The sequence below is a fragment of the Elephas maximus genome, chromosome 17 (genome assembly GCF_024166365.1).
Source record: "Elephas maximus indicus isolate mEleMax1 chromosome 17, mEleMax1 primary haplotype, whole genome shotgun sequence".
In the NCBI taxonomy this organism is placed as follows: Eukaryota; Metazoa; Chordata; class Mammalia; order Proboscidea; family Elephantidae; genus Elephas; species Elephas maximus.
Window position 1 is genome coordinate 48,719,157 of NC_064835.1, and position 16,799 is coordinate 48,735,955.

Below are 16,799 nucleotides of genomic sequence, written 5' to 3' on the forward strand. Positions count from 1 at the left end.
TTGCTCTCCTCTATAGTTTCTGGAGTGTCAAGTTAGGCTGTTAATTTGAGATCTTCTTTTTTCATGTAGGCATCTATTGCTATAAGTTTCCATCTGAGTACTACCTTCACTGCATCCCATAAGTTTTGGTATCTTGTGCTTTCATTTTCACTTGACTCTAAGAAATTTGTGATTTCTCTTTTGATTTCTTCCTTGACCCGTTGGTAATTTAATAGTATGTTGTTTAATTTCCATATGTGTGTGCATTTTCCAGTTTTTTTTGTTTTGTTTTGTTTTGTTTTTTCCTGTTATTGATTTCTAGCTTTACTCCATTGTGGTCAGAAAAAACACTTTGTATGAATCCAATCTTTTTAAAATTTATCAAGACTTGCTTTGTAACCTAACATGTGGTTTATCCTGGAGAATAATCCATGTGCACTGAGAAAAAAAAAGTGGAATGTATATTACCTACCTTTGAGTAGACAGTTGCATATATGCCTTTAAGTCTTGTTGGCTTATAGTGTCATTCAGTCCTCTCTTTCCTTACTGATCTTTTTTCTAGATGTTCTGTCCAATACTGAAAGTGGTGTATTAAAGTCTCCAACAATTATTGTAGTGCTATCTATTACTTCCTTTGATTCTATCGGTGTTTGCTTTGTATATTTAGGTGCTCTGATGTTGGGTGTATATGTATTTATTATTGTCAAATCTTCTTGATGAATTGACCCTTTTGATCACTATATAATGTCATTTTTACCTCTTCTAACAGATTTTGTCTTAAAGTCTACTTTGTCTGATAGTAAGATTGCCACCCCGGCTCTTTTTTGGTTATTATTTGTGTGAAATACTTTTTTCCATCTTTTCACTTTCAACCTATTTGTGTCCTTGGACCAACAAAGAATCTCGTATCCAGCAAAACCATCTTTCAAAATGAAGGCAAAGGAAAGACATGCCAAGATAAACAAAAATTGAAACAACTCATTGCTAGTAGGCCCACCTTACAAGAAATACTGAAAGAAGTTCTTCAGGCTAAAAGCAAGTAATTCCAGAAGCAAATTAAACTGCACATGAAAAAACAAAGAGCACTGGTAGAGATTGTTTAAAATTGAAAAAAAGTGTGCAACAGGGTTGCATTCTTTCACCTTACTTATTCAGTATGTGTTCTCAAATAATCTGAGAAGCTGGACTAAATGAAAAATGCAGCATCAGGATTGGAGGAAGACTCGTTAACAACCTGAGATATGTAGATGACACAATTATGCTTGCTGAAAGTAAAAACGACTTGAAGCACGTAACTGATGAAAGTAAAAGACTACAGCCTTCAGTATGGATTATACCTGAACATGAAAATCCTTACAAGCAGACCAATAAACAACATCACGATGAATGGCAAATAAATTGACGTTGTCAAAGATTTCATTTTTCTTAGATCAGTAATCAATACCCATGGAAGCAGCAATCAAGAAATGAAGTAGCATGCTGCATTGGGCAAATCTGGCACAAAAGACCTCTTTAAAGTGTTAAAAAGCAAAGATGTCACTTTGAGGACCAAGGTGCACCATAGTATTTTCAATCACCCCATATGCATGAGAAAGCTAGACAGTGAAAAAGAAAGATCAAAGAAGAATTGACCCATTCAAATTGTGGTATTGGCGGAGAATACTGGATTACCAGAAGAATGAACAAATCTGTCTTGGAGGAAGTACAGCCAAAATGCTCCTTATCAAGGATGGTGAGACTTCATCTTGTCTACTTTGGACGTGTCATCAGAAGGAACCAACCGGTGAAGAAAGACATTGTTTTTTGCAAAGTAGAGGGTCAGCAAAAAAGAAGGTGACCCTCACTGAGATGGATCAACACAGTGACTGCAAAAATGGGCTCAAACATACTAACTATTGTGAGGATGGCACAGGATGGGCAGCACTTCATTCTGTTACACATAGGATCACTACGAGTCAGAACCAACTTGATAACACCTAGCAACAACAACAACTGGTAAAGATAATTATGAGAGAAAATATAAATGCACATTTTCTTCTTTCTTAACTGACTTAAAAAGCAATTGCCTAAAACAATATGTATGTAGTTTTATTCCTAGACCTATAGCATAGAAATGTAATATGTTTGACAATAACAGCACAGAGGAGGTGGGTGGGAGCAGAGTTGTGTTGGAGTAAGGAAATAACACCAGATGATAACTCAAACCCAAATGGTAAATTCGGAATTAAATATAACAAACCTTGAAAATATATGCTTGCTCTCCTTTCTTTAGTAGTCCCTGGGTGATGCAAATAGTTAAGCACTTGGCTACCAACTGAGAATTTGGTGGTTCCAGTCCACCCAGAGGCATCTGGGAAGAAACACCTGGTGACCTACTTCTGAAAAATCAGCCATTGAAAACCCTGTGGAGCACAGTCCTACTCTGACACACATGGAATCACCATGAGTCAGAATTGACTCTAAGACAATTGGTTAGCTAGTTCTCCTTTCTTTGCTTCGCTTCTTTAACAGACAAAAATTATATAAGCAATAATTATAACAATATATTGTTGGGTCTGTAGCATATTTAGATGTAATCTATATAACAATAATAGCACAAAAAGAGGAAGAGAAAGAACAAGAGCTATATAAGAGTAATGTTTCCTTATCTAACTGGAATTAAGTTATTATAAATCTGAAGTCAGTCCTGATAAATATCAGGATTGACAAGCTGAGATGTATATGGTAAGGCCTAGAGCAACTATTAAGAAAATAACTAAAAAATACAGAGTGAAAAAAATACTAAAGGAATTAAAATGTTACTTTAGAAAATATTCACTTACTGCAAAAGAAATCAGTTAAGGAGGACTAGAGGAACAATAAAGACATGAGACATTAATACAACGAAAATAAAATAGCATAAATTCAACTATATCAAGAATAACATCAAATGGGCATGAATTAAACATTTCAATCAAAAGGCAGTTGTCAGATTGGACTAAAAAAAAGAGATTCAACTGTCTACAGTAGTTACACTTTAGATTTAAGTAGGATGAAAGCAAAAAGATGAAGAAAGACATATCATGCAAACGGAAATCATAAGAAAGCTGGAGTAGCTATACTCATATCAGACAAATAGACTTTAATACTTTAGTATTTTGTTGAGGATTTTTAATGCTAATAGGAGTATACACCACCACCAAGTGGTATTTATCCCAGGAATGGAGGCTTGTTCTAGCATCTGAAAATCAATTAATGTAATACACCACATCAATAGAGGACAAAATCCATGTGATCATCTCAATAGACACAGAAAAAGGGTTCGAAAAATTCAACACCTCTTCATGATAAAAACACTCAAGAAACTAGGCATAGAATGGAACTTCCTCAACCTGATAAATGTCACCTACAAAAAACCCTCATACTTAAAACCCTTTGCCGTCAAGTCGATTCCAACTCATAGTGACCCTATAGGACAGAGTAGGACTCTCCCTAGGATTTCCAAGGAGTGGCTGGCGGATTGCAGCTGATAACCTTTTGGTTAGCAGCTGTAGCTTGCCATAGTTGTTAACTACTGCACCACCATACTTGGAGCCCTGGTGGCGCAGCGGTTAAGAGCTTGGCTGCTAACCAAAAAGCCAGCAGTTTGAATCCACCAGGCGCTCCTTGGAAACCCTATGGGGCAGTTCTACTCTGTCCTATAGGGTCGCAGTCAGAATCGACTCAACGGCAACAAGTAACATCACACTTACTGGTCAAGACTAAACGCTTTCTTCCAAAGATCAGGAACAAGGCAAGGATGTCTGCTGTCACCACTCTATTCAACATTGTTCTGGAGGTTCTAGCCAGGGAAGTTAGACAAGAAATTGAAATAAAAGGTATCCATGTTGGAAAAGAAGAAGTAAAACTATATTTGCAGATGACATGATATTGTACAGGAAAATCCTAAGGAATTCACTAAAAAATATGAAACTAATTAGCAAATTCAGCAAGGTTGCAGAATACAAGATCAATGTACAAAAGGCAATTTTATTTCTATACAGTAGCAATGAAAAAAACCGAAAGTAATACTAAGAAAACAGTTTCAATTACAGTAATATCCAGAAATGCATCTAACCAAATAAGTGCAAAACTTATACTCTGAGAATTATAAAACTTGGTTGAAAGAAATTAAAGACCTAAATAAATGGAAAGATACCTCATTTGGTGATTGGAAGATATAGCGTTTTTAGGATAACAGTACTCCCCAAATTGTTCAACAAATTCAGCACGGTCCCTATCAAAATCCCAGCTGACGTCTTTGCAGAAATTGACGAGCTGATCTTAAAATTCATATGGAAATTCAAGGGACCTAGAATAACCAAAAAACCTTGAAAAAGAATGAAGTTGGAGAATCATACTTCCCAAGTTTAAAACTTATTACATAGCTAGAGTAACCAGGACCCTGTGGTGCTGACATAAATCTAGACATATAAATCAAAGGAATAGAAATAAACCGTCACATTTACAATCAAACAATTATTTTCAACAAAAGTGTTAAGACAATTCAGTAGGGGAAAAAATGGTATTTCCAACAAATGGTGCTGGAACAACAGGACAGCCACGTGCAAAAGAATGAAGTTGGTTTCATGTCCATTTCCAATGGAAATGTCCAGAAAAGGCAAACCTACAGAGACAAAAAGTAGCTAAGTGTCTAGGGCTGGAGAGATGAGGGATAGGAGGGTGATGTCTAAGGAGTTCTCTGTTTCTTTTTGGAGTAATGAAAATGTTTTAAAATGTATTGTAGTGGCAGCCGCACAGCTCTGTGAATACACTAAAAGCCATTGAAGTGTACACTTCAAGTGGGTGAGTTGTATGCTACGTGACTTGGATCCTAACAAAGCTGTTAAAAAAAAAAAATGTGTTCCAGTTTTCTTCATGCTTCTGAAGACAATAACGTTCTGCGGGTTCCTCGGGACCCAGGACATCTTTTGTGGCAGTTTACATGTTGTAGGTCAGTATTTGTATTTATGGCGATTTCTTTTCTCAACTCAAATAAATTTGTGGGGGCCCTGGTGGTGCAGTGGTTAAATGCTCGGCTCTAACTGAAAGGTCACTGCTCCATGAGAGGAAGATGTGGCAGTCTGCTTCCGTAAAGATTACAGGCTTTGAAACCCTACGGGGCAGTTCTACTCTGTCCTATAGGGCCACTGTGACACGGAATCAACTCGATGGCAATGGGTTTGGTTCCCCTTTTTTTTTTTAATGACTCATAAGGTGCGCCTGGTGGTTAAGCCCTCAGCTGCAAATAAAAAGGTTGTTGGTTCGAACCTACCAGCTGCTCATTGTGAAAAAGATGTGGCAGTCTGCTTTTCTAAAGATTACAGCCTTGTAAACCCTATGGGCAGCTCTATTCCATCCTATAGGGTCACTATAAGTCAGAATCGACTTGACAGCAATGGGTTTGGTTTGGTTTTTTGCAAATGACATATGATGTTGAGCATCTTTTCATGTGCTTACTTGCCATCCGTATATTTTCTTTGATGAAGTGTCTGTTCAGATCTTAGGCCCATTTTTTAATTGGGTTGTTGGTTTTCTTATTGTTCAGTTTTAGCAGTTACATATAAGTCATTTATCAGATACATGTTTTGCAGATATTTTCTCCCAGGCTGGGGCTTGTCCTTTTGTTATCTTAACAGTGTCCTTTACAGAGAAGAAGTTTTTAATTTTAATAAAATTCAACTTATCAATTTTTTTCTTTCAGGGATCATGCTTTTGTTGTTGTATCTAAAAATTCATCTCCAAAACCAAGGTCACCTAGGTTTTCTCCTATGTTAGCTTCTAGAAATTTATAGCTTTGTGTTTTACATTTAGGTCTCTGATCCATTTTCAGTTAATTTCTGTGGGAGATGTAAGATCTCTGTCTAGGCTCTTCTTTTTTTGCAAACAGATATCCAATTATTTCAAGACCATTTGTTGAAAAGATTATCCTTCCTCCAATGAATTGCCTGCCTGTGTTCCTTTCTCAAAGATCAGTTGACTATATTCGTATGGGTTTATTTCTGGGCTCTCTGTTCTATTCCATTGATCTATTTGTCTTTATTTCACCCGTACCACACTGTCTCGATCATTGTAGCTCTACAGTCTTAGAAGTCTAGTAGTATCAGTCCTCCGATTTTGTTCTTCTTTCAGTATTGTGTTGTCTATAGGATCAATATTTAATTGCTGATATTAGTAATTTGTATCTCTCCTTTTTTGTTGGTTAGCCTAGCTAGAGTTTTATCAATTTTATTGATCTTTTCAAAGAACCAGGCTGTAGTTTAATCAATTTCTCTATTGATGTTCTGTTTTTAATTTCATTGATTTCTGCTCAAATTTTTTTTCTTTTCTCCTGCTCCTTTAGGTTTATATTGCTCTTCTTTCACTAGTTTCCTAAGGTGGAATCTTAAATTATTTATTTTGGATTTTTTTTTCTAATATTTGCCATATTAATCATGGTCATTTTAAATTCCCTGTATGATCATTCCAAATCTGTGGCATATCTGAGCCTGGTTCTAATGCTTGCTTTGTCTCTTAAAAATGTTCGCTTTTGGCCATCTAAGATGCATCAATTGGTCTCAACCCACCTGGATCAAAGGAGAATGAAGAACACCAAGGACACAAGGTGATTACGAGCCCAAGAGACAGAAAGGGCCACATAAACCTGAGACTACATCATCCGAAAATAAGAAGAACTAGATGGTGCTACAACCGATGACTGCCTGGACAGGGAACACAACAGGGAACCCCTGAGGGAGCAGGAGAGCAGTGGGATGCAGACCCCAAATTCTCATAAGACCAGACTTAATGGTCTGACTGAGACTGGAAGGACCACAGTGGTCATGGTCCTCAGACCTTCTGTTGCCCCAGGACAGGAACCATTCCCGAAGCCAATTCTTCAGACATGGATTGGGCCGGACAATGGGTTGGAGAGGGATGCTGGTGAAGAGTGAGCTTCTTGGATCAGGTGGACACTTGAGACTATGTTGGCATCTCCTGCCTGGAGGGGAGATGAGAGGGTGGAGGGGGTTAGAAGCTGGCGAAATGGACACGAAAGGAGAGAGTGGAGGGAGAGACCGGGCTGTCTCATTAGGGGGAGAGTAATTGGGAGTGTGTAGCAAGGTGTGTATGGGTTTTTGTGTGAGAGACTGACTTGATTTGTAAACTTTCACTTAAAACACAATAAAAATTATTTTTTAAAAAAAGTTCGCTTTTGCTTCTGTGTGTGTGTTTTCTTGCCTTTTAGCATGCCTCGTAAATTTTTGTTGCAAGCCAGACGTGATGTGTCAGTTTATGGTTCCAGTGGTTTCTGCTGCTGGCAAGCTGATCTCAGCTATGATCCTCTGTATTTGTCTGTCTCTCCAATTTTTGGGGGGGAGGGGTGCTGCCTTGTGACCTCAATTCTCTCATGGATCTAAAAACAATTGTTGATTTTCAGTTTGTTCAGACTGTTTTGTTTTGAAGGCAGGAGTGATGCCTTTCAGGCTCTTTACACATCAGAGCTAAAACTGGAAGTCGTCTTCATTTGCTTCTTTGAGCTCAGAGGAAGTGAGGAGAGCTGTACAGAAAGTCTCAATCATCTTAGAGAATACATATGGCATCAGCAACAGAATGTTGCTAGAAATGTGGACATTAAATGTGTTTCTGGTGAGGCTTTAAAAGAAAATGATAAATGTGATTGGACAATAGAGGAAGGGTGACGCTTTTATGCAATGGCAAAGAAAAATATTTGGTGGAAGGTAGAATTTATAAGTGATGAACTTGGATATCTGGCTAAGGAATTTTCTAACCAAGGTCTTAATGGGGCCACAGAGTTTCTCCTTGCTGCTTATAGTAAAATGTGAAAGGAATGAGATAGATTTAAAAATAAACTGTACAAAATGAAAATAGAAAAAGTGTTGGAAAATTCTGTTGTACAAACTAAGGACACGTGTCCTAGAATGTTCACCAAGGACGAGGCTACACAATCTTTTGTTAAAAAGATTATCGCTGTGACTGATGGATCTACCCAACTGCCACAGCAGAAAACCCATCACCCTAGACTGAAGGAGACAGAGAAAGAATGAAAGGAAAGAACACTGTCTGCCTTTTGGAATTCTACAGGCAGGAAACAGGCCAAAGAAGCTACATCTGTTGTCTTCCAAGAAAAGAAAAGGGCCATCCCTGGAGCAGCACAGACATCAGCAGAACTGTTGGAAGGAGCAGTGGAAGCAGAGCTGCCTCAGTCTCAAAGGGTGGGGCCACAGCCCCTGGATTGTCAAAGGGTAGAGCCACGGCCTCCTACATTTCAAAGAGTTAGGTCTTCATCAACTCAACTCCAGAGTGTGGGGCTGCTGTTCAGTTTGGCTAAGAGGATGGGGCTGCTGCCCAAAGCTGAGGGGCAGGGCTGCCATGCCCAAGGGGCAGAAGAATGGTATCTGATGAGGCAGAGTTGCTGTCCCAGTGAATCGGAAAGGAGGAGCTGAAGCCCTGGGCTCTGGAGCCTCCACCCAGAATCCAGAGGGCATGGCCGATACCCATCGCCTGGAGGGCACGGCCATTGCCTGGATGTCTCAGAAAACAGATGATTCTTTTCAAACCTTTAGAGCTAATGTAAATTGTTCTGCTGGGTTTGGAACTTCCTCGGTATCTGTTATCCCTTCTTTTCCTCCAATTTCCCCCATTTGTAATGGAAATGTCTACCTTGTGCCTTGTGCCTGTTCCACCACTGTACTTTGAAAATAGATAACTTGTAGTCTCGATTTCACAGGTACACAGATGAAGAGGAAGTTTCCTCAAGAATGAAATATGCCTTAAGTTTCACCCATATTTGCTTTAGAGGATTCAGAAGATGAGATTTTGGACTTGGAGTTAATTTAAGACTTTTGGGATGATACAATGGGGTGAATGTGTTTTACAGTGGCAAAGACATGAATTTTGGGGATCCAAAGGGTGGAATGTTATGGATTGAATTATATGTGTTGTAAATCTTAACCTCTATGCCTGTGGTTAGAGGAGCCCTGGTGGCTCAATGATTAAGCACTTGACTGCTAACCAAAAGGTTGGCAGTTTGAACCCACCAGCAGCTCCACAAGAGGAAGACACGGCAGTCTGCTTCTATAAAGATCACAGACTTGGAAACCCTGTGGGGCAGTTCTACCCTGTCCTATAGGGTCGCTATGAGTCGAAATCAATTTGATGGCAATGGGTTTGGTTTTGGTTTATACCTGATATTATAATCCCATTTGGGAATGGGTTTGTTATGTTAATGAGGCAGGATTAGCATCTGGCGTATCTTAAGCCAATTTCTTTTGAGATATAAGGAGCAAGAAGCAAGCTAAAAGAGAGATGAGGAAAGATAGATGCCAAGACATAAGGAGATCTCCAAGGAACTAGGAAGCAGAAGTTAAAAAGACAAGGACCTTCCTCCAGAGCCAACAGAGAGAAAAAGCTTTCTTCTATAGCCAGTGCTCTGAATTTAGACTTCTATGCTCATAAACTGTGAGAAAATAAATTTCTGTTTGTTAAAGCCACCCACTTGTGGTATTTTTGTTATAGAAATCCTAGATAACTAAGACAGGGGCTATTGAGTCTACCCACCCCGCCCCCACCAGGAGCTCAGGCAGGCCGTGGTAAGTACCTTGGCACGTGGTAAGTACCTTGGCACATGGTAAGTACCTTGGCACGGCAGAAGTTGGGAAACCGTAGGAGGGGCCCTTCCAGCCACAGGCCTTGATGGTGCAGCAGTGGAGCTGACAGTTGGAGAGATCCTGTTACTTCTAAAGAGGTCTGTGTGTTCTGAGCCCAAAGGTTCTTAAATCTAGGTGTTTGCTGCCAGAACTCCCGTGGAAGTATCTGCTCATTCTGTTAGACTCTTGAACACTTCGCTGCAGCATTGTTGAGAAATAACAAACTATTAGAAATTACCTAAATGTCCAACAATAATAAACAGCCAACATTCATTGGGTTCTTGTTACATGTCAGGCAATATTCTGGGCACAATATTATTTGTATTATCTCATCTAATTCTCATAATATCTAGTTATCAGTTGCTGTCAAGTCACTTCCGACTTGTGGCAACTCCATGTGTGTCAGAGCAGAACTGTGCTCCATCAGGTTTTCAATGGCTGATTTTTCAGAAGTAGATCACCAAGCCTTTCTTCCAAGGTGCCTCTGTGTGGACTTGAACCTTTAACTCTTCGGTTAGCAGCCAAGTGTATTAATAGTTTGCACTACCCAGGGACTCCCTGGTTGTTGTTAGTTGCTGTCAAGTCAATTCCAACCCATAGTACTATTATTATCTCCATTCTTTAGACTGGGGAAACTGAGGCACAAGGAGGTTAAGCAGCTGTCCAGGGGTCAAGTGACAGAGCGAGATTTGCAATCTGACTCCAGAACTGCTCTCCCAAGCACAGTTTCAATCTCTCCCTGGTAGAAGTCGATTGTAGTTTATACCTCAATTAAAAAAAAAAAAAATTCTCTGCTCAGAACGGTTTAAATTTTTATCATATGTAAAGCTGAGGAAAGTCTAGTTAGAGAAGAGCATGTGTAGTATCCTGTACGTGGGAAGTGCAGCTATTCTGGAGCGTAATCTTATAGCACTTAGACAAAGGTAGCGTGCACCTTCCCACGACGTATGACAGCAATTTCACTTCCAGATACGTATTTTTATCCCAGAGAAATTTTCACACAAGCCCAAAAAGGCGACGTGTTTGAGAATATTTATCACAGCACTTTTGGGCAGCAATCTGGGTGTCTCTGGCAGAGGGGACAGGTGTCATGTGGTCGATGCCCACTCCATGAAGTTAAAAGCAAAAGACCTGGTGAACGTACTACATCATGGACGGGTTTTAAAATCAAAGAGCTGAGTGCAAAAAACAAGAGAATGAAATCACTGTAGACACTTTAAACAGACGGGATTTAACGTACAGCATTAGTGGTGAAGGTGTTGGAATCGCTGTAGGAACAGAAGTGGAAGGTAAGGCTACCTGCCGATTAGCACTTACAGGAAGCAAAGGGAAATGGTGCTACCCAGGAGCCCACACACACCAGCTGTTGTTGCTGCCATCACTGCTCCGGTTGCTACAAGAGCTGCTTCCACAGGAAAGCTGGTAATAGGGAACCCAGGGATGAGAAGGGAGAGTGTTGACATGTCATGGGGTTGTTAACCAATGTCTTAGAGCAAACGTGTGTACTAACTGTTTGATGAGAAATTAGTTTGTTCTGTAAACCTTCATCTAAAGTCAATTAAAAAAAAAGTATGATTTAAAAAAAAATTACTATTAAAAAAAAAGAGTTGCTTCCAGGTGCCTCACCCAAAAAACGGCTTCCTCCAGACTGCCTCTTCCACTCTCTCACCAATGCTTCCCATTGACAGAACCTAACATGAAGAAAGGCAGAGAGTCTGGGAAATACTGTTTGCACACTTTCCACCCCAAGAGCCCAGAGGACGGTGTAGAAGAACAAGTGAGAGACAGCAGACAGGACCCAGCGAAGTCCACCCTTTGGCTCCTCAGCATCCTACAACCCAGATTTAAACTTCAATATGGCAACAATTACTACAACTAGGGCTTCGAACCGGTTCCTTCCGGTTGGAACCCCTGCTGAGAATTTGTATTTCTAACAAGTTCCTGCTGCTGGTTAGGGGCCAACTCTCAGAACCACTAGTGGAGCAGTGGTTCTCAAAAGTTATACACAAGAAACATCTGGGGATATTGTTAAAAATGTAGATTTCGATTCAGTATAACTGCAGTAGAAGTGCAAATTCTCAGCAGGGGTTTAAACCGGAATGAACCAGTTCGAAGTCCTGGCTACAACTCCATGCTTCTGTTTGTTGTCAGTTGTTGTAGCATTGGTGCTAACTCATGACGGCCTTATACGCAACAGAATGGGACATTGCCTAGTCCTGCACCATCCTCACAATCGCTGACATGTTTGACCCCATTATTGCAGCCATTATATCAATCCATCTCATGGAAGGTCTCTCTCTTTTCCACTGATCCTCTACTTTACCAAACATGATGTCCTTTTCTAGCGACTGGTCTTTCTTGATGTGTCCAAAAGAAGCAAGATGAAGTCTCACCATCTTTGCTTCTGAGGAGCATTCTGCCCGACAGGACGCAAACACTCTTACATACACGAAGGCACACTCACCCTCTCTGCTATGTCCCTTCTATTAAATCACCAGTTGCTGCATCCATCTGCATACAATGGAATCCTCCCCTAGCTCAGTCACCAAGCCCACCTGAATCTTGTTGCTTAAGAACTGTATGGTAAAGTTAAACACCACCACCATCTCTTACATAAATTATTAGGGCTACGAGGCCTTAGTTGATACCAGGATGTCTGTGTTTGCAGCAAACAGACACGGAGCAGGTCTACAAATGGGACTTTGGGGTTCAGATCTGGCACTCAGGCACTCCTAGTTTCTACTGGTCACCAAAGTGGCTCGGCAGACAGGGATGCTGCTGAGATAGTGCTCGCTAGTATACATTAGGGAAGTGTGAGCCCATTCTCTGGGGAGCTGAACCCCAGGCATTGAAAACCCAGGTATGACTTTGCAGTTTAAGGGTGTAGCCTCTAGAGTCAGAACTCCAGGCTCAAGTCCAATGTGTCCTGCATCCTAAATGTGTGGCCTTGGGCAGGTTACTAACTTCCCTCCAGCTTAGCGTTTCTCCTCTGCTATGGCAGCTTAAATGAGAAAATCTGCACCCATGTTAGCTGTTAGTATTAATAGCTGTCAGCATGAACTGTTTTTTATGTCTAAGGGCAGCCCAGAAAGGACTGCTTACAGTTACATGGGTTTTAAATTAATGCTCCTTTTATCAACCTAGTTATCTTCATTTATGTTCAGTCTACAAATCTTGTTAGTTTGTTTATAAATATAGCAAGATGAGAATAGCTTTCAACTTCCTTTGATTAATGATCATACTAACTCAACATGAAGAGACTAAACTCCCTTTAAAAATCACTTGCAAACTTAATTAAATTTCCTGATAGACTTTTAACTGCATTTATAAATGTAGTGCACTACATGTTCTATGTAAGCACTTCAGTTGGCTAACAAAGCACACTTATGACCCTAGCAAGCAAAATCATTTCAAGTAATAAATTCTTATAAATCTAAGAAATAAAACGTATCAATACAGAGAAGCTCCATTTTTCTTTAAAACTCCAGTAATACTTACAGAAATGCAGTCAAATTTTCTTTCCCCGTTCAACTTAAAAATCACAAGTCTAAAATCTATTACAAATATTGAGCTGGAAGCTTCAAGTTAAATTGTCAATCTTTAGTAGGTTAGATTCTCTTGACTATTAAAATATTTTAAAGAAATAAACATCACAAACCAAACCCAAACCCATTGCCGTCGAGTTGATTCCGACCCATAGCAACCGTATGGGACAGAGTAGAACTGCTCTATAGGGTTTCCAAGGAGTGTCTGGTGGATTCGAACTGCTGACCTTTCGGTTAGCAGCCAAATGCTTAACCACTGCACCACCAGGGCTCCAAAACATACACCAGTCACGTCTAAATTTAACATGAAAGTTTGGATCTCAGGGGCTTAACTGGCAAGCTTCATCACCTTGTTGTTTAAACTTAAACTTTTCCAGATTAGAAAAGGGCCCTTTGAGAAGCAGATGCTCCTTCTCCAGCAGGCAAACGGTGCTATCCTTGGGGAACTGGTGGCACTGGGCTGGCAGTTTATGGCCATGACTGAGGACTCTGAATCTGGGGGCTATGGAGTCCAGAGGTCACAGTTGGACACACCAGGCTCTTTTGATGGTTGCTATGACAACATTCTACCAAAGGCGCCTTGGAAGAAAGGCCTGGTGATCTAATTCCAAAAAATCAGCCATTGAAAACCCCGTGGAGCACAGTTCTACTCTGATACGCCTGGGATCTTCTTGAGTCAGAATCTACTCCATGGCAACTGGTTTTTAACTGGTTATGTCAACAGGGATAAGATTGGCTTTGCAACCCAGGCTCCCTGGGCATTTACCCCTTACCCAATTTTCCATACCTCTTCTGAAGTTTTGTCGATTTGGTCAGGGAGTTGGAATTCGGTGACTAACTCCCCCAGGACTTTCCCATCGATCCCACCACCTGACTCCCTGTCCGAGCCGGGTCTTGTTGGCTTCAAGCTGCAGCACCAAGGTCACTCCAAGGCACAGCATTGTCCACAGGCACGTGCCCAGCCCAGGGCTCAGAGGGGCAGGAACTTTTCCTGAAACAATCATTTGCCTTTTGTTCTTGACGTGTTTTCCTCTCCCTGTTCAACCTACCTTTCCTGCTTTTATTTTCTAGGATCTTGGGCAAGTTAAGGGAATTAGGCTTGGAGGTGTGGAGAGGAGAACGAGGCGGCTTTGAGAGAACTCAGGGGCCCAGGAGTAGAAGTGCCCACCAGGAAGGGTGGTGGCAGAGGCGGCTGGGCTGTGTAGGGTATCAGGGCAGGATTGGGCGTGGGCAGGTGCCAATTTTGGGAAGCTCCCTGAGGCTTGGACAAGATCTCACAGACACACAGACAATTTAACCCCAAACCGATTAGCTTGCATGGTCCCAGGGAAGAGGGGCCCCTCTCACACCCCCTGGCAGAGGTGGAACAAGGGTCAGATCAATTTGATTTTAATGAAATAAGAAGGGTGGCGTTTCCAGTACAACATGATCCTATCCAACGTAGTGGCAAGAGACAGCATGACGGGTCTGGCTCAGCCATTCAGTAGCCATTCAATAGCTGTGAGACCCTGAGTAACTTACTTAGCTCCTCTGACCCTCTGTTTTCTCATTGGTAAAATGGGAATGAGCATCCCACCTGCCAGTGTCCCTCCCAGGCTGGGGTCTAGCCCACCTGCCTGAGCCCAGGGCTATGACAAGTGTCTCAGAGGATCAAGGCTGTGGAGACGCTGTCCACACTCAGAACCTGAGGACAGCCCTGCCCTGTGCCAAGGAGCGGCCAGTGTCAGCCCTCCCTGACCAGCAGAGGGCGCTGCGACACAGTATAGACTGCCTCATAATGAGTTGCAAGGAGGCCACTAGGTCTCCAGAGTGTAAGGGAAGACTGGAGAGAAGGAGGCCGGGAAGGGCCTGGTTGACAAGCAGTGTCCCTGGGACAGGATCAGGGTGTACTGTGTGGCATCCATCCACTTTTCAGGGGGGCAGTCTGGACGCCTGGACCTTCGGTTCTCCACACAAGGTGACACGTCCTCAGGCTCTCTGTGCCCCTTGGACCCCACTCACAGATCCTCAGTCCCTGAGCACTGTGCCTGCTTGGAAGTCCTGGGGCGGTGGGGGGGAGGGGAGGGGGGCTGGGCTCGCATGTGGTCAAACCAATTTGCACCCAAAGGGCACCCCTGCAGCTCTGCCAGGAGTCTGGGTGTCCAGTGGCATCACTAGGGTTGGTGTCACACAGTGCAGTAACTCATGGTGTCACTCCCCCATGTTAATTACAATATTGTAGCTAAAACATCAGAAAATTTGACAAAATCAGAAACTACAAAAACAACAGGTCGCGCTTGTAGTGCGTGCAGACAAAACCATGGGATTCAAAGTGTCATTATAATTGGCTAATAATGACAGCGCTGGCCAGAGCGCATTTCAAAAAGTAAATCGAGTTTTAGCCATGTAGGTGTATTGATACGTGTAAGCTGGGCTTACGAAAAATGCTTTTGTCGTTGTAACTAACTACAGGGATATCATTATTAAAAAAAATTAATTTCTGCTGAAACGCTGCACAAAAATTTTATAGACATTTTGGTGTCACCCCCTCTGACAGTGTCACCCAGTACGGTCCACACACCCGCACCCCCCTAGTGACGCCACTGTGAGTAAGCAGTCTGGCGTTCCTAAACCTGGCGGTGCTTCAATACAGGGTGGCAGAGAACTGCAGTTTGTGTTTTTAAATACAGCTCCCTATGCCCACCACAGTGGTCCAGGAATCACGGAGCTGAGCGTCCCCCTGGAGAGTCAGACATCCGTGTGAGGATGACTCTAGTAAGTGGGGTGGGCTTGTAATACCACTTCTCTGAACCTGGGCCTCTTCTTGCTCCCCTGGAGGCCTGGAAGTGCCTTGTGCATTGAAGGGCCACTCCCGTGTGCTCCGTCTGATCGCCTGCTCCTCTCCTTTCTCTGTGAAGTCTGGATTTGAAGCATAATCTAAATAATCCAGAGACTGTTGCTTGTTTTTTCATTTTAATAGCTAAGAGTAAACGTAAATGGGAATCTAAAAGAGTCTCACCTGCTAATTCTTGCTTATCAACGCCTGCCAGCAGCAGGTGTCAGGAGCACAGGGGCTGATGCTCACCTTGTCTCCCCACCTCCTCAAAGCATGCTGGTTTGGGCCCCTCTTCTCGTCCCTCGCGTATATCACCCCAGATTTGCCGTCACTGTAAATTCATATCCCTCAAACGTGAGACCCTGCTCTGCCCAAGAGTCTGGGCCAGACCTGCAGGGGCCTCGATGGGGGACCAGAAGGACAGAGACAAACATAGTCAGGACGGGGCGGCGGGAGGGGGCCCAAGGTCAAAGAGGATGGAGACATGAAGATGTGGGGACATGGGGTGTTGGGGCAGTTCTGAAGAGAGAGCAATCCTCAGTGGAGGGGCATGATCGTGGAGGGGCCTGGGCAGTCAGCAGACAAGCCATGGGTCAGGGGAAGGGGATGAGCCAAGGCCAAGAGGTGGAGGGGGAAGTGCAGGTTCAGAACCAGGGAGATGCCTGGTGGGCCAGCAGGGGGAGGTGCTTTAGGGCACTTGACAGGAGTGAAACTGGGTGGGCGGGCTGGGTAGAGAGCCACGGGCACACACAGCTGACCCTCTGCTCTCACTACAGGCTTCCTCCCCTGTACGAT

The 16,799-nt window shown here is 42.4% G+C and overlaps 1 protein-coding gene across 3 annotated transcripts in view; it reads right to left on the reverse strand.

The window, feature by feature from the left end:
- The window catches only part of ATOH8 (atonal bHLH transcription factor 8), a 139,597-nt gene that overhangs the window by 37,705 nt on the left and 85,093 nt on the right, over positions 1–16,799 (reverse strand). Inside the window, exon 3 of one of the 3 annotated variants that reach the window (XR_007513706.1) lies at positions 13,977–14,180. The exons of 1 other annotated variant lie outside the window; for it this stretch is intronic. Coding sequence is in view for 1 of the 2 variants with exons in the window: in XM_049857616.1 (XP_049713573.1) it covers positions 14,160–14,180 (21 nt within the window). In the remaining variant the exon portion in view is untranslated. Of the gene's footprint in view, positions 1–13,156; positions 14,181–16,799 lie in introns of those variants that run through there. One more of the 3 variants, XM_049857616.1, reaches the window with a different exon arrangement.